Source organism: Oncorhynchus mykiss, chromosome 16, assembly GCF_057628025.1.
Source record: "Oncorhynchus mykiss isolate SJ-2025 chromosome 16, ASM5762802v1, whole genome shotgun sequence".
Lineage (NCBI taxonomy): Eukaryota > Metazoa > Chordata > Actinopteri > Salmoniformes > Salmonidae > Oncorhynchus > Oncorhynchus mykiss.
In genome coordinates, this window is record NC_143037.1 from 67853418 (window position 1) to 67880000 (window position 26583).

The 26583-nt window shown below is 44.1% G+C and overlaps 2 protein-coding genes across 2 annotated transcripts in view; both read right to left on the reverse strand.

Annotated features, from left to right (window-relative positions):
• Positions 1-8764, reverse strand: part of wnt5a (wingless-type MMTV integration site family, member 5a) — a 31204-nt gene extending 22440 nt beyond the window's left edge. Inside the window, exons 1-2 of the mRNA XM_036947560.2 lie at positions 7211-8764; positions 3421-3584 (exon numbers count right to left, since the gene is read on the reverse strand). Coding sequence (XP_036803455.1) covers positions 3421-3560 — 140 coding nt within the window. The 5' untranslated portion in view covers positions 3561-3584; positions 7211-8764. The remainder of the gene's footprint in view (positions 1-3420; positions 3585-7210) is intronic.
• Positions 8765-10249: 1485 nt separating this feature from the next.
• The window catches only part of LOC110518541 (ERC protein 2), a 492964-nt gene continuing 476630 nt past the window's right edge, over positions 10250-26583 (reverse strand). Inside the window, exon 16 of the mRNA XM_036947561.2 lies at positions 10250-11843. The gene's annotated coding sequence lies outside the window, so the exon portion shown is untranslated. The remainder of the gene's footprint in view (positions 11844-26583) is intronic.

Consider the following 26583-nt stretch of genomic DNA (forward strand, 5'->3'; position numbering starts at 1 on the left):
AGACATGGAGTCAGAGAGACATGGAGTCAGAGAGACATGGAGACAGAGAGACAGAGACATGGAGTCAGAGAGACATGAAAACATGGAGTCAGAGAGACATGGAGACGTGAAAACATGAAGTCAGAGAGACATGGAGACAGAGAGACATGGAGACAGAGAGACGTGGAGTCAGAGAGACAGAGAGACATGGAGTCAGAGAGACATGGAGTCAGAGAGACATGGAGTCAGAAAGACATGGAGTCAGAAAGACATGGAGTCAGAGAGACATGAAAACATGGAGTCAGAGAGACATGAAAACATGGAGTCAGAGAGACATGGAGTCAGAGAGACAGAGAGACATGGAGCCAGAGAGACCGAGAGACATGGAGTCAGAGAGACATAAAGACATGGAGTCAGAGACATGGAGCCAGAGAGACCGAGAGACATGGAGTCAGAGAGACATGAAGACATGGAGTCAGAGAGACATGGAGACATGGAGTCAGAGAGACATGGAGTCAGAGAGACATGAAAACATGGAGTCAGAGAGACATGAAAACATGGAGTCAGAAAGACATGAAAATATGGAGTCAGAGAGACATGGAGTCAAAGAGACAGAGAGACATGGAGCCAGAGAGACATGTAGCCAGAGAGACATAAAAACATGGAGTCAGAAAGACAGAGAGACATGGAGCCAGAGAGACATGAAAACATGGAGTCAGAGAGACATGAAGACATGGAGTCAGAGAGACATGAAGACATGGAGTCAGAGAGACATGGAGACATGGAGTCAGAGAGACATGGAGACATGGAGTCAGAGAGACATGGAGACATGGAGTCAGAGAGACATGGAGTCAGAGAGACATGAAAACATGGAGTCAGAGAGACATGGAGTCAAAGAGACAGAGAGACATGGAGCCAGAGAGACAGAGAGACATGTAGCCAGAGAGACATAAAAACATGGAGTCAGAAAGACAGAGAGACATGGAGCCAGAGAGACATGAAAACATGGAGTCAGAGAGACATGAAGACATGGAGTCAGAGAGACATGAAGACATGGAGTCAGAGAGACATGGAGACATGGAGTCAGAGAGACATGGAGACATGGAGTCAGAGAGACATGGAGACATGGAGTCAGAGAGACATGGAGTCAGAGAGACATGGAGACAGAGAGACATGGAGACAGAGAGACATGGAGACATGGAGTCAGAGAGACATGGAGTCAGAGAGACAGAGACATGGAGTCAGAGACACGGAGTCAGAGAGACATGGAGCCAGAGAGACATGAAAACATGGAGTCAGAGAGACATGAAGACATGGAGTCAGAGAGACATGAAGACATGGAGTCAGAGAGACATGGAGACATGGAGTCAGAGAGACATGAAGACATGGAGTCAGAGAGACATGGAGACATGGAGTCAGAGAGACATGGAGTCAGAGAGACATGGAGACAGAGAGACATGGAGTCAGAGAGACATGGAGTCAGAGAGACAGAGACATGGAGTCAGAGACACGGAGTCAGAGAGACAGAGAGACATGGAGCCAGAGAGACATGAAAACATGGAGTCAGAGAGACATGAAGACATGGAGTCAGAGAGACATGAAGACATGGAGTCAGAGAGACATGGAGACATGGAGTCAGAGAGACATGGAGACATGGAGTCAGAGAGACATGGAGACATGGAGTCAGAGAGACATGGAGTCAGAGAGACATGAAAACATGGAGTCAGAGAGACATGGAGTCAAAGAGACAGAGAGACATGGAGCCAGAGAGACAGAGAGACATGTAGCCAGAGAGACATAAAAACATGGAGTCAGAAAGACAGAGAGACATGGAGCCAGAGAGACATGAAAACATGGAGTCAGAGAGACATGAAGACATGGAGTCAGAGAGACATGAAGACATGGAGTCAGAGAGACATGGAGACATGGAGTCAGAGAGACATGGAGACATGGAGTCAGAGAGACATGGAGACATGGAGTCAGAGAGACATGGAGTCAGAGAGACATGGAGACAGAGCGACATGGAGACAGAGAGACATGGAGACATGGAGACATGGAGTCAGAGAGACATGGAGTCAGAGAGACAGAGACATGGAGTCAGAGACACGGAGTCAGAGAGACATGGAGCCAGAGAGACATGAAAACATGGAGTCAGAGAGACATGAAGACATGGAGTCAGAGAGACATGAAGACATGGAGTCAGAGAGACATGAAGACATGGAGTCAGAGAGACATGGAGACATGGAGTCAGAGAGACATGGAGACATGGAGTCAGAGAGACATGGAGACATGGAGTCAGAGAGACATGGAGTCAGAGAGACATGGAGACAGAGAGACATGGAGACATGGAGTCAGAGAGACATGGAGTCAGAGAGACAGAGACATGGAGTCAGAGACACGGAGTCAGAGAGACATGGAGACATGGAGTCAGAGCGACATGGCGACAGAGAGACATGGAGTCAGAGAGACATGGAGTCAGAGAGACAGAGACATGGAGTCAGAGACACGGAGTCAGAGAGACATGGAGACATGGAGTCAGAGAGACATGGAGTCAGAGAGACAGAGAGACATGAAGCCAGAGAGACATGGAGACAGAGAGACATGGAGTCAGAGAGACAGAGAGACATGGAGTCAGAGAGACAGAGAGACATGGAGACAGAGAGATATGGAGTCAGAGAGACAGAGAGTAAGAGAGACATGGAGACAGAGAGACATGGAGTCAAAGAGACATGGAGACAGAGAGACATGGAGTCAGAGAGACATGGAGTCAGAGAGACAGAGAGACATCGAGACAGAGAGACATGGAGTCAGAGAGACATGGAGTCAGAGAGACAGAGAGACATGAAGCCAGAGAGACATGGAGACAGAGAGACATGGAGTCAGAGAGACAGAGAGACATGGAGTCAGAGAGACAGAGAGACATGGAGACAGAGAGATATGGAGTCAGAGAGACAGAGAGTAAGAGAGACATGGAGACAGAGAGACATGGAGTCAAAGAGACATGGAGACAGAGAGACATGGAGTCAGAGAGACATGGAGTCAGAGAGACATCGAGACAGAGAGACATGGAGTCAGAGAGACATGGAGTCAGAGAGACAAAGAGACATGGAGTCAGAGAGACATGGAGACAGAGGGACAGAGAAACATGGAGTCAGAGAGACATGGAGTCAGAGTAAGAGAGTCAGCATGTTGTATCATGTGGTGGGATCGGAGCGGCCCGTCTCACACTCACAGAGAGAGAGAGAGAAAGAGAGAGAGAGAGAGAGAGGGAGGGGCGGGGGATCAAATGGCACAGCCACCACTCTGGCACAGCCACCACTCTGGCACAGCCACCACTCTGGCACAGCCACCACTCTGGCACAGCCACCACTCTGGCACAGCCACCACTCTGGCACAGCCACCACATTGAGAGTAGGGCAGTATGATGTAGAGTATACATACCACCATGAGTTGGCCTCCACCACCACCTGCAGGAGCAGTGTGAGCAGTGTGAGGGCGAACACACACGGTCTGGAGTCCAACACACTCCCCGCCGGTGCCGAGGGACAGCATACACACACCAGCCTCCGCAGGAACAACATGCTGGATCAGTTACTGGATCAGCTCTGTGGAGAGACGGCAGTACAGACAGATCAGACAGGCACACACACACGCACAACCGATAGCCAGTCCACATGCACGCTCACACACACACAGAACAGAGGACTGTACACATATCCTGTCTGTCTGAGTCCATCTGTCTCCACAGTCAGACTGTGAAAGGGTAAGAGGGCGTTACAAAATGCTGTGTATGGTATGTGGTGTGTGACTGTCAGAGAGATAAATAAACATTACTTATGAGTGTACTGTTGCTCTCCCTCTGTGTGTGTACATACATATATATATATATATATATATATATATATATATATATACACACATATACACTCCCTCTGTGTGTGTACATACATATATATATATTGCTTTATATACACACATATACACTCCCTCTGTGTGTGTACATACATATATATATATATCGCTATATATACACACATATACACTCCCTCTGTGTGTGTACATACATATATATATATCGCTATATATACACACATATACATATATCTGTGTGTGAGCATGTGTGTGAGCATGCGTGTGTGTGAGCGTGTGTGTGTGTGTGTGTGTGTGTGTGCCTTGTGTTGAGAGGCCTGGGGCCATCGGTGCTTGCAGCAGAGCAGTCCTCTGGCAGCAGGTGAGTGTGTGAATCACAGAAGACAGAATAACAATGGCCTTCAAACCCCCTTCAACCAGACATTCCTAACAGACAGTCAGTTCATTATACCAACGATAAGAGCATTCTTCTCCTGCGCCAATCAGACAAGGAGAGAGAGAGACCCCCTCTGTTCAACTATAGCACAGTGATGCATTTAAATTGACATGTAATGCGCAGTTAAAAACAGATGAGATAAAAATACACACATTCCTACAGAAGCTCTAAATATACTTTCATATTCTGTTTCTTAAGTCGGTGTCTTCTTAAAGCATCCTAGTCCATTGATGAAATGTCCTATAAGCCTCTCTCCCACTCTGTTCGGAGACAAGTTTTTCCAGTTCGCGTATAGCTTAAATATTGCTTTCGCATTTGACCAATCACTAGACCTATTTCAATTCATGACGATGTGAAATGATTGTTTAAGGTGTATTAGGCTTAGGCTAGCCTATGTTGATTAAATCAATTACTAGACAAGCATAAGCTATTTATTGAGTTATGAGGAAGTTCTGTAAACTATTAATTATATTATCATTTAATTGCGTCATCTTTTTTAACAAATACTATTTTAGGATCATTTTAAATGATACGAAATAAACACAAAACTGTCCATAATTTAATGAAGCCTAAACATTAGGCTATTTGTCCGTTCGTGACCCAGTTACAAGGCTGTCCTATTCCCCCAAAAATATTTTTCTGTGGGTTTGAAAAGAAACACTTTTTACATCCAAATGAATGCACTTTCTGCTATTAATATTTTATTCGTTAATTCGTTACATGATCATTTTGTAAGTAAGTTATTATAACACTAATCGTCCTAATAACAAGTGTTCACCACGGATAACCCATCATTTGAATTTAAAAAAATGCGCAGAAAGCATTAATACATTAATATAGATATTTATCTACATTAAGTTTATAAATGCGTGGATCATATATATAAAATTTAAAAAATATGAAATGTGGAATTGAAAGGCTACTACATTTTAAATAATGACAATATGAAAACCTAAATGGATATCTTTAAAAACATAGTGTGTGTGTGTTTTTTTTAAACGTAATTTCTTATTAGTATGGCATACGCTTTGAAGCGGTACATGCAGGCCAACAACCAACTACTTAATAATGGGTGGTAGGTTACAGTGTCGATGTCCAGGTGAAGTTGAGATCTTATTAACTGTAAATTACTTTTGAAAATCGTGATTTTAATGCGAAATTTGCAAACAAGTTTGCATAATTTAAGAAGTATGAGCCTATAAATCCAATTCTGTTTTTGGGTCTGGAATAATTTGAACGTCTGCTGTTCTGATTCTAATGAAAAGGCAAACGGTATAACAGTCTAAATCATTTCCCTCAAATGTTTCCTGCTGTTTAGAAAGTGGCATCTCTGCATGCTCATTTTAGAGTTTAATTCCAAATGTTCTCTCACTCACACACACTTTCAGTTTGCGCACTGCCGTTCGGGCTGGCGGCTAAAGTCCCCATTTTTATATTGTCCGTGAAAAATGCCCGGCCCGGTTACATCAAATAATTTATAAACTAAATGTATAGCCTACATTAGTCTGAATGATAGCCACCGCTTGTCTCGGATATTGCTGGCTTCCTTCAGTCCTACGGGTGCATGGAGTGGGCTGAAATAGGGAGAGCAATGGGGTGCACGTGAAATCTGAATCAGTGGAAGGCTAACCTTTAACCGGTAACCGTGACCTGTCATACAAACAACCAGGTTTGAGGTCCTGGAGACGCCTCCATTTCGTCAATTCAGGGGTTCAATTGAATGAAATTCCAATTAATTCAAAAAAAAATGTTAAGAGTCATTTATTTTCTTGAATGAACCCAACAAGCAAGTGATGCAGAGAAAACACCGTTCAGACCAGACCACCACTCCTCGGTATTAACGATATGGTCAGCGCACACCGAGTAGGGCTATTGAATTATGATGGAAACGGCCTAATTTCGGCTCCACCCTGAGCAGTGAGAATCATGAATGGACTTGGACGGGCAAAAAAAAGTATATTACATATCAGCTTAGCTTAGTTAACTAAATTAATGTTCAAATCTTACAGGGTAAAACCAACAAACGCGTTGGTTTTGATACCCCTGTATAATACTCAAATTCAATAAATTAATACCATCTACACATTTACAGGGGAATAAATTAAGCCTAAACCATAATACGAAATATCGGTCAATATTTAAATAGTACGTTTCAAATATTTAATATCGTCTATTTCTGTTTCTGAGAACAACTCTGAAGAGAAAATAAACATGACCAAGGAGTAAAAGGCCTGTGTAGCTCAATCATTTATCGTCAGATTGACAAATAAATGCTCCTATAAAAAGCGTCCTTGACATGGTTTATTGATTATTCTTGGAAGGATAATGAATAAATCAGTGTATGTCCATTGTTTCGTCCATGTCAGATGTAGACTAAATGTACATACATGAAAAACCGCTTTCAAGGGACGCTGTGCTTTCTTATTAACAGAGTCAACATAAATAGATGCATTAAGCGTTACCAAATATTCATTAATGCATATCAGTTTCCAACACACACACACACACACCACACACACACACACACACACACACACACACACACCGTTTTAGGAGGCCAGAGGAGGGAGCCAGAGTCTATGTTTTGATGGACGGAGAGGGAGCAGAGCATACGAAGAGAGAGAAAGAGAGCAAGGGTGGCATTACAAATTAAAACATGTGGCATTAGTTTAACACTGCACAAACAAAGAGTTTTAAAAAGTGTACTTCAGGAGAAAAATGATAATGGTTAAGATAAAAATGCTTTTATATAGGCTGCAGGCTGCGGTCAAACAAACGAGAATCATTCCTAACGAAAAATTAGTCCCAAACATGCCAAGAATCGAGGACATAATTTGGGAAAAGGTTTTAGTTTTTTTTAGTTGCTAACCGATCTCTAAATAACTATTCGATAACGAACAAAATCAGAGAGCAAACTATACTCACCACGGAAAACAATTCTTTACGAACGATAATCCACTTTGGTGAGATGATTATTAAAGGAATAATCCCAGTACCAAGGCCGTAGTGGGCTCGAGAGACTCCTTTTACTTATACCGTTGGCTCAGTTCGGTTTCTATCCAAAGCAGTTAGTGCTAAATCGGGGTTGTACGGGATAGTGTCCGGTGTGTAACGGAGGAGGGTGGCAGTAACCGTGGTAGTCCTGCGGCTCAGTGTCGGAAGACTGGCATAGGCGATCCGTTATCGACGAATGCGCTCCGTGAGCGCGGGACAGCGGAGAGGAGAGCTCTTGCAGAGACGACGGGGGTTATTTACAATGTCCAGCAGCACTATGAATAATTAGAGCCTTTAACAAACGTGGGCGTGAATCCGCGGAAACACTTAATGACAAATAAAACATTCACAAGAAACTAACTAGCAAGTGCCCGTGGCCAGAAACGTCAGCTGTAATAAACTGTTGCCAACACTCTTTTGATGGTTGGGAGGATTGATAGCGGTAGCTTTATCCTTCCAAGTTTCCTTGCAGATTTGTAGAGGTTCCGAAGGCTTTGTAGAGGTTCCGACGGGCTGGCACTAATGTGTAAAGCGCAGGTAAACACATGAACCGGTGATAGGTGAGAAGAGATGATCCTACAGCCGTGACACCTTGAACTCAGAACGTGTTCTACCTGTGGTAACATCCACACTGCAGGGTTCCTCGCCACAAACCTGAGGCCATTATTTCATCCTCCATTCTGCACAGAACTACGCCGCTCTCTCCTGAACTCCTCCGTTGATTTACTCTGGAACAAAAACTTTACCAGCAAAAAGTGCGTTCAACACATCCAACTTTGAGTGGTGGAAGACACGAATTGCCGCAAGTCCACTCCAAGCTCGTCACTGGAAGACAACTCCAAACAGCAGTACTGTGTGAGAGATGGAGAACTCGCTTGGAGAAGGTACGCTCGTGGAGATAACCCCCGCCCGATAGTGTGTGTGTTGAAGAGCAACTCCTTCTCCTTCTGTCACCTGCCTCGTCGCCTCCTCTCTCTAACTAGCAAACCCTAGCACTGATGCGCGGGGGAAAACTTCTAGATGGCGCATGCGCTCCACATTTTCTCCCAAAGCCCTTCTTTAAAGTCACTAAACTTTCTACGGCAAAGAAAGCGGGCCAAGTGGGAAAGACTCGCAACTTGCGTCTAGGTGAAATTGTAAAAAAGAAAAAAAAAAAAAAAAAGGGCGGAACGGGCTGTAACAAAACAAGCGTCTCTATTACCTAAAATAAACGTATAAAGCACCCGGGGCTATTAGTCTATCCGTGCCAGAGCCGAGTTAGGATTTTCAGACGCAGGGGATCGAGTTACCTCCCAGTAAAAACCAAGACAAGCAGTTCGACACTGTTTGCTTATACAGAGTGCTCTCATCATGCGCAGGACTGTATGCATAAGCATTATGGTCATTAGAATAACTATTATTTTATCGCCGAACATGGACGTTATCGCAGAACACTGGACATGAACAAGATGGAGGTATGGCGGCGAAGTGTTCCGGGTTTGTGACATTATTGTTTAACAGACTTTCAGACTACAAGCTCCGAACTTTTTTTTGCTTAGGAGAGAGAAGTCGGGGGCAGCAAACCATTATTAATTAGTTTATAAAGTATTTCCACCAATCACAGATCTGGTTCAAATGTCTTTGGATTCTAGTGGATTTGAGAGGAAAGGAAATAAAACAAATCTATCAATGATTGTTTGGAAAAAAACAACTTCTAAATGCTAACTAAACATATACCTTCTGCTTAGTCACCTGAATGCCTGGCTGCCTGCCCAAATAAAGACTTGTTCAAAATGTGTGTGTGTGAGTGTGTGTGTTCTGATGTCACGTTCACATTCATAGTGCCTGCCAATCTTTGAAAGGCCTGCCTCTGCAGTGCTTTTTTGTGATCGGAGAGATGAGTGAGTTTGCCCTTGGAGTCCTCATTGTTGTGTCTGTGTGTGCACCATAGAGGTGCCATGAGATCGCACCAGACAGTCACTGTATCACTAAGAGAGGGAGAGGCCAAGCTGTTGTCTCTAAGCACAAAGTGAAGGAGAGCTTTACATTGTAACACTGCCATCATCCATCAGGGGAGAAAGGTGAGAGAGGGAGGGACAGAGAGACATTGCCTGCCTACTAGTCTCCATAGCTGTAGTGTAGACAGTGCTGAGCCCATGCTCCATTGCTGATAGCTAGCTTGTGTGCAGTATGCATTATTATTAAGGCAGCGGTTGGATGAGCTGTGACTGGGTTAGTGGTCCTAGCCCCTGCCGAGTCCCCCAACATCCGGATGTTCTGGTTTCCAGGGGAAACGGAAAGAGAGCCTGTGACGTCACTTCCACTTTTGGACGTTAACAAGGCGTTGCTCCAGTTTAACTCCTCCTCCACATTTACTGGATTGGTTGAACAGTGCAGAAGAGAACTTCCCCTGACAGCCTTTTGACCAGTATGTAGGGGATCCAGTTTCAGGCATGTATTTTACGCCTGCTACGTTAGGTTCCAGTGGCCCTAAAACAAGCCCAACCACGTAACTGAACCCCCCTTTAATCACCACCACTCACTACCCCTTCCCCCCAGGAGGAAAGCTGGACAACATCTGTCTGAGTCTATGAGAGAGAGAGAGAGAGAGAGAGAGAGAGAGAGAAAGAAAGAGAGAGAGAGAGAGAGACAGAGAGAGAGAAAGAAAGAGAGAGAGAGAGACAGAGAGAGAGAGAGAGAGAGAGAGAAAGAGAGAGAGACAGAGAGAGAGAGGGACAGAGAGAGAGAAAGAAAGAGAATGAGAGACGGCCAGAAAGATGGATTTAGGGAGAGAAAGAGACCTAGAAAAAAAGAGAGACAGAGATGGGTTTAGGGAGACCATGAAGGGAAACAAAATCACACTATTGTTTCAATCTCAGAAAAGTTGATGATTTCAAAATATACACTGATTATTAACATAACTATTGATAAAATTCATGTTAAATTCTGTTTGTGATTATCTGATAAAGATACATTCTCCGGACAGTTGAGAAAAACGCCACACTTTTATTGAACGAGAAACTAATATTGACCATGGCAACACACTGTATAACAAGTCAATAGCAGAGTTTGAGCATATTGAGTCCTCACGCTGTTCACACACACGCACGCACACACACACACACACACACACGCACGCACGCACGCACACACACACACACACACACACACACACACACACACACACACACACACACACACACACACACACACACACACACACACACACACACACACAGAAAACTGTACAAGCTAAACACTTACTGCTGGTTCAGTAGAACGGAGATCATGTCACCTTCAAACACCACGACATCCTCACTAGCAAACTGATATGTATAGACAACTCGTCCCCTGAAAGCAGCACTCCTCAATCTCTGATTCCAAAATGATGATTGGGGAGTGCTGACTTCAACATGGATACCTAAATACTGCCACTCCAATGCATGTTGCAATTAAACTAGTCAATAAATACACTACTAAATAAAACATCACCCACAAGCAGAAACACACAACTGATACAAACCTCAAAGAGAACAGTACTCAATCTGTTTCAGATGTAGAAAAACAAACACAACATGATACTCGTTAGTCAAACAAAGTACAGCAGGGGGAGAGAAAAACACGAGAAAAAACAACCTCTAAACAGATCCTAGTTTGATTTCCTCAGAGGGTTTTGTTTGGTCACAGTTTATACCCTTCACCCGGAGAGGGACGAAGTTGCCCCTAGACACTGGTCTGAGGTCAGTTGTGTTTTCCCACTTGATAATTAAGGATTTAGAAAGGGCACTGATCCTAGATCAGTTCCTATGGACATCGTCTACCTGGAGCACTGTCAACCAAGAGAGCTGTCCAGTGATAGGATGACAGGAGTGTTTCCAGACTTAAGAACATTCAGAGAAAGGTAGCATACACAGAACACTTCTCTGAGTTCTCTTTGAGGGTTCTAGAGTAATTGGAACCCGGTTCCCCTCTCAGTGTCTCTCTGCTGACAGGGAGTGGTTCCTTTGGCACGGTACATTGAGAAGGTCCATGTGGATCTGAGGTCCATGTTGTGGACCATGCTAATGCTATCCGTATGTGGCTACGTAAACAAACCCACATCAGGATTTGCTCTTTCCCATAGTCTTTCAAGGGCTCACAAACTATCTAAAAAAACGACACACAAAAAAATTATGTTTGGTCACTCTCAATGGTCCTTTCTGATTGGTCCTTCTGGTTTTTAGGCTGACTAGTTTGTTGTCTAGGATTTATCAGTCAGCCAGTGAACCTGGCAGGGGCAGTGAGATGATTGGTTGACTGTTGGAGAGTTAAAGTCGTAGTTCATAAGTACAGTGGAAACAGTCAGGGTTACTTGTCCAACGGAGCCTCGGAGGTCATGGGACTTTACGAGTCTATGCTCTCTGATTGTCAAACACTGAGAGGAAAGAGAGCATCTCTGCAACTGAAGGCAGGAAAAGGATTGTCTTCAACCATGGCAGGTGGGCAGGATCCTGGGCTGCAGCCAGTCTGGTCCCTGGATCAGTAGAGCTGCTCCACCGGGATGAACAGGAGTGTGTGTTTGGTTCAAAACCCGGCTCACCAGCAGCTGTAGGGAGACAGAAAGAACAGGCATCAGTGTGAGAGAACACGTTATAAAACACGCACATGAAGAAGGGTGTTTCATCAGAGCTTGTTATGTGGATTAAAGGAAACCTCAGCCAACTCCCCAGTGCTTCGTAACAGGCACCACGTCACATCTACCTACCAGAGCAGCATAAACAGACATCAGCCAGTGATGGAGAAATCAACTCAAACGGTTTCTTCCATACAAGCGTGTTTGGTTTTTCTTAGTTATAGCATGACTGTTTTGTCCCTCTAACAGTCTGGCAAGTCTCCAGATCTCCTTAAGAATGCGTTAAACGTATTTGGCACAGACCCAAACATCGAGTGCTCATTTGTAACAAACTAAAATCGGAATGTGTCTGTTACTTAGGTCTTTGTTGTGAAGCCAGCCAGCAACAAAATCAAGTCCAGGGTCTCATTTGTGGGTTGAGTTTAAAAAACAATGATGTATGCCATATACAGATGTAGGATCTTAATTTGATCACCTGTTACAGGATAACTTTCCTGCAATGCCAAACAAACTTGTAGTGTATTTTAGGTTTAAAAAGGGTTCTGAAGTTTGTAATTTCAACTTAGAAATTTCAGACTTGATTTTCCCTTGCAAAAAATGAATTAACCCCTACAAAAATATCCATTAATTATAATTCATATAATAACTCACATTTCCTGCAGCTGAATTATTATTTTCCTGCTATGCGAAACTGGCTCAAATTAAGATCCTACATCTGTAAGACCAGGGCGCCCCATTGGCTGAGCAAACAGTTCTCAAAATAACCACCAATCAAGAACGGCGATCCCATCAGTCACTCGGGAAAGGCTAGAGAGGAGAACAAACACAACTAGGAGAGCAAGAAAAGAGGGGGAGAGAACAGACAGAAAGAGAGAAAGAGTTAAAGCTAGACTGAAAGGCGGACCATGTAGACTCGAGGGTGAAATGAAGAGTGCAGAATCCTGTGGAATTTGTTCAGGTCTGCAGGGCTTCTGGTTCTCTTCCTGTCTCCCTCTCTCTGGCTGCTGATTGGCTGCCGGGCCGAAGACCACCATCCATTACAGACGTAAATAAATAAACAGCCTCAGCAATTAAACCAAGTGCCATCATTTGTTATGCGACAGGGAGTGCTGTGTGTGGGTTAGTGTGTGCCTCATATGTGTGTGTGAGGCTTTCCTCAGGTTACCGTGCCGTCGTCTGCACTTTAATTAATGATTTTGGGGCCCAAGAATCAACAAATAGGGCCGCGGCAGGCAGAACCCAGGCAGGAGGGCAGGGCCCAGGCTGACAGGGCCCAGGCAGCCAGGCAGGGCTGTGTTTGTTTCCCTGTTCTTTCTGTCTCCCTACAGCTGCTGGTGAGCCGGGTTTTGAACCAAACACACTCCTGTTCATCCCGGTGGAGCAGCTCTACTGATTCAGGCAGACAGGGCCCAGGCAGAAAGACGGGGCCCAGGAAGGCAGAAAGGCAGGAACCAGGCAGGCAGGAACTAGGCAGGCAGGAACTAGGCAGGCAGGGACCAGGCAGGCAGACAGGGCCCAGGCAGAAAGACGGGTCCCAGGAAGGCAGAAAGGCAGGAACCAGGCAGGCAGGAACTAGGCAGGCAGGCAGGGACCAGGCAGAAAGACGGGGCCCAGGAAGGCAGAAAGGCAGGAACCAGGCAGGCAGGAACTAGGCAGGCAGGCAGGGCCCAGGCAGGCAGACAAGTTCCTAAGGCACGCCTGCATGACCCTATGCATGTTTGGGTGCATGCATGTTAGTGTCTGTGGTTGCTATTTTATATTGAAATAACTTTAACACAACTGGACAATCTGAATAGATTCCACCCTAGATAGAGAGTGGCTCTTATCTCGCACCCTATAACTATCTAGGGGAAACTGCATCCAATGCATACAGCGTAACAGTAGCGTCATGCTCTCCCATGCTTAGACACAAAATGTCTGCTCTGTTTCAACAAGGTGGTGCTACTGTGCAGCTATACACTGAAACTGAAACTGGAAGGGCTCTTTGACAAAATATGGATAGCACACATGGGGTTGCGAGACTACTTAGCATTCTTATTGTATGTTGAGAGGCTGCTCCCACATACTGTAGAATGGCAGCGGCCAGTATTCCTGTAGATACTCCACATTAGCAGAGAATGAGGTAAGTTACCCTCTTAAATGGTAAAGTACTTCATAATCCTCAGATGGACAGCTCTAGATAAACTTGAAACGTAATCATCACAACTTCTCCCACAATATGTAAAACGTTTTGGCATCTGGGTGGGTAATGTCTGTGTGTATAATTGAAATTCCTGATTTTTTTTTGTTGATCTACTATTCTTATCGACATCAGAAAACTGACCTTATCTAACGGTGTTTCCTCCCTCCTTATAATAGACTACACAGGACATTATCCATCTTAATCACTGTCCTTCCTTCCTACTTCCTCTCATCCCTTCATCTTTCCTTCTCTTTCACTCCTCTGATAGGTCCATTAGTTCTCTCACCCTCCCACCACCACACCTCCGTCGCACACTCCTCCCATCCCGCCTCCTCCTGTACTGTGCTCCCACAGTAACTGTGGTTCAGACAAGGGTTGAGTCTTTCCCAAATGAATACTTGTTAACTTTGCCATAGCATACAGCATGCTAGATAATCATGTTTAAGATACAATTTTCTAACTGCTGCCATACCAGCATTAAGGCGCTGTGTGTGTTTGCGTGTGTGCAGGCATGTGGGGGCATGTGTGTGAGTGTACCAGGACCGATACATCATTGTGCCCATACGTACATGGGATACTCTCACGTGCAGTAGGAGTCAATAAAAAAAAAAAACATCTTGAGATTCCTGAACCAACTTTACAGTGATGTACACCTGAAGATAACCAGCTTGGTCTGAACAGAGGTGTTGGGGTCATCTGGGTAATCAGTCTAATGACAGGAGCTAAAGACAAGGGGACGGAGGGAGAGGGACACAGGAGACTGTCTATCTGTCTGTGTGTCTGCCAGCCTCTGCCTTCCTACCTGTCTGCCAGCCTCTGCCTTCCTACCTGTCTGCCAGCCTCTGCCTTCCTACCTGTCTGCCAGCCTGCCTGTCTGTCGGGGGATTGAATACCGACCAAAAACGTCTGTATTTGAGTGAGTCGGGCTGCTCTTGACTCTTTTTTTGTCTTTAAGTGGTACTAATGTAAACAGCTTGTAAAAAGGATCCTTGCAGAGTTTGGGGACCACCTATGTACGAACTCAGCTCTTTCACTAGCAATTATCCTATGACTCTTGTTCTTTTTCAGATTTTTTTTGTTGTTGCCTAAATTTAATTACCGGCACAAAGTTACCCCTCACTCTACCAAGCAGAGAGATGTGAAATAAGCCATTCTGTAGGATGAAGGGGGAGGGAAATGCAAAGGGAGACAAGTGACAGCTAAGCCTACTTCTGGTCCCAGAGTATTTTCTGTCCAAACAGAAAGAAATCAATTTATAAAATGAGGCGGAGGAACCTATAGATATTTCCAAATGGAGTTAAAAGTCACAGATCCTGAAATGGGCAGGCAGAGGACGATGCAGCCCATTGACTCTGCTCCACATTACAACAGGTGAGAGTCACTCTTCTCCACATTACAACAGGTGAGAGTCACTCTACTCCACACTACAACAGGTGAGAGTCACTCTGCTCCACATTACAACAGGTGAGAGTCACTCTACTCCACACTACAACAGGTCAGACAGTCACTCTGCTCCACACTACAACAGGTCAGACAGTCACTCTGCTCCACACTACAACAGGTCAGACAGTCACTCTGCTCCACACTACAACAGGTCAGACAGTCACTCTGCTCCACATTACAACAGGTCCGATGTCGCTTGGAAGCTAGTATGTAATCTGTTGATGAAAAGATTCGATCCGGAGTGCAGCAGACCGCGTTATAGCACGACTGACATTTAAAGGCAATGATCCCGGGTTCAATGAGACCGCATTTAAGGTAAACGCTGCATATGTCAGCTCAGATGGAAATTACCTTTAAATGTCAATTGCGCTATCGTGTGGATCTTCTAGGTCTAGGAAAATGACTTTGTGATTATAATAAAGTCTCCTTTGTATAATATTACATAATATTATATCCTTTACTTTACAGTAGTCTATACTCCAGGCCCCAATAAATCTGATTTTGTAGCGGTCAACTTATGAAGAGGTTAATGTGTGGCAATCAGAAGAGGTTAGCTGGTAACTATTTGACAAACTATGCCAACACGCATAACTTTGAATAGAACACATAACACGCACGCACACACATACACATTGAGCGTCATTAAACCATTTTTGATGTCTCCCATAACACTATAAATGTTGCTTTGCCACCCTGTTGCACAATAAAAACACAGACATGTACCAACATAAAAGTGTATGAACGTGCGCGCACACAATGTGTGCGTACACAAGCATTGGAACAGGGCCCTTTTTCAAACCCTGATGAAAAAAATATGGTCTCCATCAACCAGCCCAGAGAGGCAGAACATCTCCCATGGAACAATTGCTTCAAGAGCTCTCTCTTTTTTTTTGCCTGACTTTTACAACTTCCTCCTGGTCCGGGCTGTAGTTCTAACCCAAACAAAACTCCATTTTTTAGTTATTGGCCCTCATGGCATGTAATGGAGAATCAAGCTAATTATCCCTACAGCTGTTTTCACTTGCTTTTTATGTAAGCAATACCTGGCTGATCCAGGGAGCAACAGTGAGGCCCTTCTTAGTGCACCGCTCCAGGCCTCGAGGCCTGTTGGAATTAGAGAGCAAAATGCCGGCTTTTTCTCCCCAGCACCCCCACCCAATACTGCCCCCCCACCTACCTCAACCATGAATCCCCCTCTCACACACACTCACAACCCCCCCCCCCCCCATTTCCACTCCCCCCACACACACACCTCTCAACCCAACCTTTGATTTCCAACAAAACTGCTATTGAACAATTAAGAGGAATCAGGAGAGAGAGAGAGAGAGAGAGAGAGAGAGAGAGAGAGAGAGAGAGAGAGAGAGAGAGAGAGAGAGAGAGACAGGGAGAGAGAGAGAGAAAGATAATGTGAGAAATATAGTTTCATTTCTCCTTCTGAAGCTGTGAGCAGATTAATTAGAAATGGGAATGAGGGTGTGGCTTAGCTTAAATTGGAACAATCGCTCACTGAGGAGAGGAGAAAAAGGCGGGAGGGAGAGAGAAAAAGAAAACAATCCCTGGCTGGCTAATTACATAATTTCCTTCATCTGAGCAAACACACGCTGAGTGAAAGCAAGCGTGAGCTAGCGGCACAGATGCTAGGCTGAGAGGTGCTGATGTTAGCTAGTGTTACAGATGCTAGGCTGAGAGGTGCTAATGTTAGCTAGTATTACAGATGCTAGGTTGAGAGGTGCTAATGTTAGCTAGTATTACAGATGCTAGGTTGAGAGGTGCTAATGTTAGCTAGTATTACAGATGCTAGGCTGAGAGGTGCTAATGTTAGCTAGTATTACAGATGCTAGGTTGAGAGGTGCTAATGTTAGCTAGTGTTACAGATGCTAGGCTGAGAGGTGCAAATGTTTGCTAGTATTACAGATGCTAGGCTGAGAGGTGCTGTTAGCTAGTGTTACAGATGCTAGGCCGAGAGGTGCTAATGTTAGCTAGAATTACAGATGCTAGGCTGAGAGGTGCTGATGTTAGCTAGTATTACAGATGCTAGGCTGAGAGGTGCTAATGTTAGCTAGTATTACAGATGCTAGGTTGAGAGGTGCTAATGTTAGTGTTACAGATGCTAGGCTGAGAGGTGCTAATGTTAGCTAGTATTACAGATGCTAGGCTGAGAGGTGCTGTTAGCTAGTGTTACAGATGCTAGGCCGAGAGGTGCTAATGTTAAATAGAATTACAGATGCTAGGCTGAGAGGTGCTGATGTTAGCTAGTGTTACAGATGCTAGGCTGAGAGGTGCTGTTAGCTAGTATTACAGATGCTAGGCTGAGAGGTGCTGTTAGCTAGAATTACAGATACTAGGCTGAGAGGTTCCTACAAGAGCTCTTTGTCACTTCCCACGTGCCGGGTTGTGACGACAACTCACACTTATGTTTAATAAATGTATAGTGTGTGTGACATGCTTACATTGATGGCTGACCCTGGCGCTAGAGGGGGTACGCAGCTGGAGGTTGAATGTTTGAAGGGGTACGGGACTATAAAAGGTTTGGGAATGACTGCTCTAGGAAAAAGGTGTCTAGATGGAATTTGTATTTGTGGTCTTGGTAACTTGACCTTTTTTGAAACCATTATTTTTGTATTACTGAGATTCACTGTCAACAGAATCCGTGCAGAAGATCTAGGTGCTCTTGGTTAGGGACAGAAGCACCAGCTCAACAACAAACAGAGTTCAGATTCTAGCAGGGTGAGGCCGGGTGCTGCAGACAGTTCTAGTGCCCTCGCTAATTCGTTGATTTATGTGTTGAAGAGGGTGGGGCTTAAACTGCATCCCTGTCTCACCCCACAACCCTGTGGAAAGAAATCGCTTTGTTTATTGCCAATTTAAACCGCATACTTGTTTGTGTACATGGATTTTATAATGTCATATATTTTCCCCCAACACTTCCTCCATAAATTTATATAGCAGACCCTCGTGCCAAATTCAGTCAACAGATTTTTGGAAATCGACAAAGCATGAGTAGACTGCTTTTCTTTTGGTTTATTTGTGTGTCAATTAGGGTGTGCAATGTAATGGAAGAATCCAGTGGGTTCTGGTAGTCTTTAATAGCTGATTCTAGGATTTGTAATTGAGCATGTATATGTTTTTAGCTGTTTGTTCTTTGTTATACATCTCCGTTTTGATTAGATAACTCTTCATGTTGTTTGTTTAGCATTTTACAATTTTACCAGTGGTTAGATTCTATGGCCTCAGGTTTTCTGGGTCTCTAGGTTTTTGGTTGGATAAGTTTCTCAATTTATTTCTTAGGTTTTTGCATTCTTCATTAAACAATTTGTCATTTTTATAAAAAAAAAATGTAGGTTGTCTGATTGACTTTTTAGATTCGATAGGGAAGCTGGAAGGTCAAAAATACTGTTTAGGCTTTCTACTGCCAAGTTTCACCTTCACTACTGCAGTGAAACATTTTGTCCCAGAATTTGTCTAAAAGGGATTGAATTTGTTGTTGCCCAATAGTTTTGTTGGTAGGTTTCTACACTACTTTGCTTCCATCTATTGCATTTCTTAATATTATGCATTTCATTTGGCTTTGATGACTCATAATTAAGTATCGTTCTGTTCAAGTAGATTGAGTTTTCTGTGATCTGACAGGGGTGTCAGTGGGCTGACTGTGAAAGCTCAGAGAGGTCAGTGATAAAGTAATCTACAGTACTACTGCCAAGAGATGAGTAGGTGTACCTACCGTAGGTGTCCCCTCGAAGCATCTCTCTCTCTTTCTCTCTGTCTCTGTCTCTCTCTCTCATGATAGAGGGCTAGTTTCAGTGGGATGGTGGTGAGTTCTCTGTACAGCCAAGGTGTGCCAACCTCTAAAACTGATAGGGGTGGAATCTGCAGCCCCTACTCCTGCCCCTACTCCTGCAGGTTGTTTTGACACCCCCCCCCCCCCCCCACACACACACACAATAATACGCACGCACACACGAATGCACACGCCCGTCACAGACACATCACAGACACACACGCCCGTCACAGACACATCACAGAGAAGGGGAGTAAAATGAAGGTTTTGGCAGGAGAAGAAGTTCAAATATTAATTTGTGACTTCAAACGCTTAAGGCAAGAGAGAGCATATGTTGATAAAAGTGTATAATGTTCATGCAGGTCCTAAGTACAGGTTTGAGCAACGACAATAAATGGTAGCGTGGAATTTCATGTCTTTTTTTTCATGGGCTTTCTTTCTCCCTCGCTATTCACTCTCCTCCTTCTGTTCACTCTGATTATCTATGTCACTGTCTTCTTAGTTTCCCTACTTTTACTTAGGTGATCTCTTCCTATACTAGTCTACTGTCCTATACTAGTCTACTGTCCTATACTAGTCTACTGTCCTACACTAGTCTACTGTCCTATACTAGTCTACTGTCCTATACTAGTCTACTGTCCTACACTAGTCTACTGTCCTACACTAGTCTACTGTCCTATACTAGTCTACTGTCCTACACTAGTCTACTGTCCTACACTAGTCTCCTCTCCTACACTAGTCTCCTCTCCTACACTAGTCTACTGTCCTACACTAGTCTACTGTCCTATACTAGTCTACTGTCCTACACTAGTCCACTGTCCTACACTAGTCTACTGTCCTACACTAGTCTACTGTCCTATACTAGTCTACTGTCCTACACTAGTCTACTGTCCTACACTAGTCTACTGTCCTATACTAGTCTACTGTCCTATACTAGTCTACTGACCTACACTAGTCTACTCTCCTACACTAGTCTACTCTCCTATACTAGTCTACTCTCCTACACTAGTCTTCTCTCCTACACTAGTCTACTCTCCTATACTAGTCTACTCTCCTACACTAGTCTACTGTCCTACACTAGTCTACTGTCCTATACTAGTCTACTGTCCTATACTAGTCTACTGACCTACACTAGTCTACTGTCCTACACTAGTCTACTGTCCTATACTAGTCTACTGTCCTACACTAGTCTCCTCTCCTACACTAGTCTCCTCTCCTACACTAGTCTACTGTCCTATACTAGTCTACTGTCCTACACTAGTCTACTGTCCTATACTAGTCTACTGTCCTACACTAGTCTACTGTCCTATACTAGTCTACTGTCCTATACTAGTCTACTGTCCTACACTAGTCTCCTCTCCTACACTAGTCTCCTCTCCTATACTAGTCTACTGTCCTATACTAGTCTACTGTCCTACACTAGTCTACTGTCCTATACTAGTCTACTGTCCTACACTAGTCTACTGTCCTATACTAGTCTACTGTCCTACACTAGTCTCCTCTCCTACACTAGTCTCCTCTCCTATACTAGTCTACTGTCCTATACTAGTCTACTGTCCTACACTAGTCTACTGTCCTATACTAGTCTACTGTCCTACACTAGTCTACTGTCCTACACTAGTCTACTGTCCTATACTAGTCTACTGTCCTATACTAGTCTACTGTCCTACACTAGTCTACTGTCCTACACTAGTCTACTGTCCTATACTAGTCTACTGTCCTACACTAGTCTTCTCTTCTACACTAGTCTACTGTCCTACACTAGTCTACTAACCTACACTAGTCTCCTGTTCTACACTAGTCTACTGTCCTACACTAGTCTACTGTCCTACACTAGTCTACTGTCCTACACTAGTCTACTGTCCTACACTAGTCTACTGTCCTACACTAGTCTACTGTCCTATACTAGTCTACTGTCCTACACTAGTCTCCTCTCCTACACTAGTCTACTCTCCTACACTAGTCTACTGTCCTACACTAGTCTACTGTCCTACACTAGTCTACTGTCCTATACTAGTCTACTGTCCTATACTAGTCTACTGTCCTACACTAGTCTCCTCTCCTACACTAGTCTACTCTCCTACACTAGTCTACTGTCCTATACTAGTCTACTGTCCTACACTAGTCTACTGTCCTACACTAGTCTACTGACCTACACTAGTCTACTGACCTACACTAGTCTCCTCTCCTACACTAGTCTACTGTCCTACACTAGTCTACTGTCCTACACTAGTCTACTCTCCTACACTAGTCTACTGTCCTACACTAGTCTACTGTCCTATACTAGTCTACTGTCCTACACTAGTCTACTGACCTACACTAGTCTACTGTCCTATACTAGTCTACTGTCCTACACTAGTCTACTGACCTACACTAGTCTACTGACCTACACTAGTCTCCTCTTCTACACTAGTCTACTGACCTACACTAGTCTACTAACCTACACTAGTCTCCTGTTCTACACTAGTCTACTAACCTACACTAGTCTCCTCTCCTAGACTAGTCTACTCTCCTACACTAGTCTACTGTCCTACACTAGTCTACTGTCCTACACTAGTCTACTCTCCTACACTAGTCTACTGTCCTACACTAGTCTACTGTCCTACACTAGTCTACTGACCTACACTAGTCTACTGACCTACACTAGTCTCCTCTTCTACACTAGTCTACTGACCTACACTAGTCTACTAACCTACACTAGTCTCCTGTTCTACACTAGTCTACTAACCTACACTAGTCTCCTCTTCTACACTAGTCTACTCTCCTACACTAGTCTACTGACCTACACTAGTCTACTGACCTACACTAGTCTACTGACCTACACTAGTCTTCTCTTCTACACTAGTCTACTCTTCTACACTAGTCTACTCTTCTACACTAGTCTACTCTCCTACACTAGTCTCCTCTCCTACACTCGTCTCCTCTCCTACACTCGTCTCCTCTCCTACACTCGTCTCTTCTCCTACACTAGTCTCCTCTATCTGTTCTTGTTATTTCACTGAATCTCAGTCTCTCTCTCCCCCTCTCTCTCTCTATCTCTGTATGTACAGTATGAGTGGCAGTGTTTATATTGAGGGGGGATGTCCAGAGCTTTGCCATGAACCAGCTGTGTGTGAGTGTGTATGTGTTTCTCTGTGTGAGTGCTAGTTGACATGATTCTGTGTGAATGTATGTATGTATGTGTGTGTGTGTTTGAACCCTAACTCTCCACTTGTGTATCACTAAAATGATCCTGCAGTAAGCCTGAGTATCAGAGCCTAGACCTTGACCCAGAACTAAACCCAGAACCAGAGACCAGGCCAGCACTCTGAACGTGCCTGCATCCTGACACTACCACAGGCCCGGCGAAGCAGGGGAGACGGGTGAAACTCGAGCACACATTAAAGCACCTCCATCAGGTAGTAGATCAGGGAGGCCTCCATGCTCTGGAGGTCTGTGGGGGTTTGGGTCTCTGAGGGACTATCTCACCCCCATCTGGAAAGAGAATCTGAGGGTAGTCTGATGGACGATAAGAGGCCAGGCAGACTGACACACACAGTTTCTCACCCCCATTATCCAGACTGTGGAAGGGAGGAGGGGGTTCCGGTACGATGCAATCCCAGAAATGCTGCATTCTCATGGGGGTGAGAGGGGGATCGGGGGGTGGAGTGATTTCTTTGAAGATGCGACCTAATGCCCTGATACAGACACACAAGCACACAGCTATATATATAGACAAATACACACACACACACACACACACACACACACACACACACACACACACACACACACACACACACACACACACACACACACACACACACACACACACACACACACACACACACACACACACCTTGGGAGCCAGCTCTCAGCTGGTAATGCATGCAATAGAGAGAGGGAAGCAGGTCTCCTTGACTTGATGTCCTAATCATATTTCATATAGCAGAAATCTAAGTTTCCAGAGAAGATAGAAAACAGACTGGAGTCAAGGCTTTGTTCCTGGAACTGCTAAAACACAGGATGAAACAGTCCTATGTTGGAGACAGAATGAAACAGTCCTATGTTGGAGACAGAATGAAACAGTCCTATGTTGGAGACAGGATGAAACAGTCCTATGTTGGAGACAGGATGAAACAGTCCTATGTTGGAGACAGAATGAAACAGTCCTATGTTGGAGACGGGATGAAACAGTCCTATGTTGGAGACAGAATGAAACAGTCCTATGTTGGAGACAGAATTAAACAGTCCTATGTTGGAGACAGAATGAAACAGTCCTATGTTGGAGACAGAATGAAACAGTCCTATGTTGGAGACAGAATTAAACAGTCCTATGTTGGAGACAGAATGAAACAGTCCTATGTTGGAGACAGAATGAAACAGTCCTATGTTGGAGACGGGATGAAACAGTCCTATGTTGGAGACGGGATGAAACAGTCCTATGTTGGAGACAGAATGAAACAGTCCTATGTTGGAGACAGGATGAAACAGTCCTATGTTGGAGACAGGATGAAACAGTCCTATGTTGGAGACAGAATGAAACAGTCCTATGTTGGAGACGGGATGAAACAGTCCTATGTTGGAGACAGGATGAAACAGTCCTATGTTGGAGACAGGATGAAACAGTCCTATGTTGGAGACAGGATGAAACAGTCCTATGTTGGAGACAGAATGAAACAGTCCTATGTTGGAGACAGGATGAAACAGTCCTATGTTGGAGACAGAATGAAACAGTCCTATGTTGGAGACAGAATGAAACAGTCCTATGTTGGAGACAGAATGAAACAGTCCTGTGTTGGAGACAGAATGAAACAGTCCTATGTTGGAGACAGAATTAAACAGTCCTATGTTGGAGATAGAATGAAACAGTCCTGTGTTGGAGACAGAATTAAACAGTCCTATGTTGGAGACAGAATGAAACAGTCCTATGTTGGAGACAGATTGAAACAGTCCTATGTTGGAGACAGAATGAAACAGTCCTATGTTGGAGACAGAATGAAACAGTCCTATGTTGGAGACAGAATGAAACAGTCCTATGTTGGAGACAGAATGAAACAGTCCTGTGTTGGAGACAGAATGAAACAGTCCTATGTTGGAGACAGAATGAAACAGTCCTATGTTGGAGACAGAATGAAACAGTCCTATGTTGGTTGGAGACAGAATGAAACAGTCCTATGTTGGAGACAGAATGAAACAGTCCTGTGTTGGAGACAGAATGAAACAGTCCTGTGTTGGAGACAGGACAAAACAGTCCTATGTTGGAGACAGAATTAAACAGTCCTGTGTTGGAGACAGAATGAAACAGTTCTATGTTGGAGACAGAATGAAACAGTCCTATGTTGGAGACAGAATGAAACAGTCCTGTGTTGGAGACAGAATGAAACAGTCCTATGTTGGAGACAGAATGAAACAGTCCTACGTTGGAGACAGAATGAAACAGTCCTATGTTGGAGACAGAATGAAACAGTCCTATGTTGGAGACAGAATGAAACAGTCCTATGTTGGAGACAGAATGAAACAGTCCTGTGTTGGAGACAGAATGAAACAGTCCTATGTTGGAGACAGAATTAAACAGTCCTATGTTGGAGATAGAATGAAACAGTCCTGTGTTGGAGACAGAATTAATCAGTCCTATGTTGGAGACAGAATGAAACAGTCCTATGTTGGAGACAGATTGAAACAGTCCTATGTTGGAGACAGAATGAAACAGTCCTATGTTGGAGACAGAATGAAACAGTCCTATGTTGGAGACAGAATGAAACAGTCCTATGTTGGAGACAGAATGAAACAGTCCTGTGTTGGAGACAGAATGAAACAGTCCTATGTTGGAGACAGAATGAAACAGTCCTATGTTGGAGACAGAATGAAACAGTCCTATGTTGGTTGGAGACAGAATGAAACAGTCCTATGTTGGAGACAGAATGAAACAGTCCTGTGTTGGAGACAGAATGAAACAGTCCTGTGTTGGAGACAGGACAAAACAGTCCTATGTTGGAGACAGAATTAAACAGTCCTGTGTTGGAGACAGAATGAAACAGTTCTATGTTGGAGACAGAATGAAACAGTCCTATGTTGGAGACAGAATGAAACAGTCCTGTGTTGGAGACAGAATGAAACAGTCCTATGTTGGAGACAGAATGAAACAGTCCTACGTTGGAGACAGAATGAAACAGTCCTATGTTGGAGACAGAATGAAACAGTCCTATGTTGGAGACAGAATGAAACAGTCCTATGTTGGAGACAGAATGAAACAGTCCTATGTTGGAGACAGAATGAAACAGTCCTGTGTTGGAGACAGAATGAAACAGTCCTATGTTGGAGACAGAATGAAACAGTCCTGTGTTGGAGACAGAATGAAACAGTCCTGTGTTGGAGACAGAATGAAACAGTCCTATGTTGGTTGGAGACAGAATGAAACAGTCCTATGTTGGAGACAGAATGAAACAGTCCTATGTTGGAGACAGTATGAAACAGTCCTGTGTTGGAGACAGATTGAAACAGTCCTATGTTGGAGACAGAATGAAACAGTCCTATGTTGGAGACAGGATGAAACAGTCCTATGTTGGAGACAAAATGAAACAGTCCTATGTTGGAGACAGAATGAAACAGTCCTATGTTGGAGACGGGATGAAACAGTCCTGTGTTGGAGACAGATTGAAACAGTCCTATGTTGGAGACAGGATGAAACAGTCCTATGTTGGAGACAGAATGAAACAGTCCTATGTTGGAGACGGGATGAAACAGTCCTATGTTGGAGACAGAATGAAACAGTCCTGTGTTGGAGACAGAATGAAACAGTCCTATGTTGGAGACGGGATGAAACAGTCCTATGTTGGAGACGGGATGAAACAGTCCTATGTTGGAGACGGGATGAAACAGTCCTATGTTGGAGACAGAATGAAACAGTCCTGTGTTGGAGACAGAATGAAACAGTCCTGTGTTGGAGACAGGACAAAACAGTCCTATGTTGGAGACAGAATTAAACAGTCCTGTGTTGGAGACAGAATGAAACAGTTCTATGTTGGAGACAGAATGAAACAGTCCTATGTTGGAGACAGAATGAAACAGTCCTGTGTTGGAGACAGAATGAAACAGTCCTATGTTGGAGACAGAATGAAACAGTCCTACGTTGGAGACAGAATGAAACAGTCCTATGTTGGAGACAGAATGAAACAGTCCTATGTTGGAGACAGAATGAAACAGTCCTATGTTGGAGACAGAATGAAACAGTCCTATGTTGGAGACAGAATGAAACAGTCCTGTGTTGGAGACAGAATGAAACAGTCCTATGTTGGAGACAGAATGAAACAGTCCTGTGTTGGAGACAG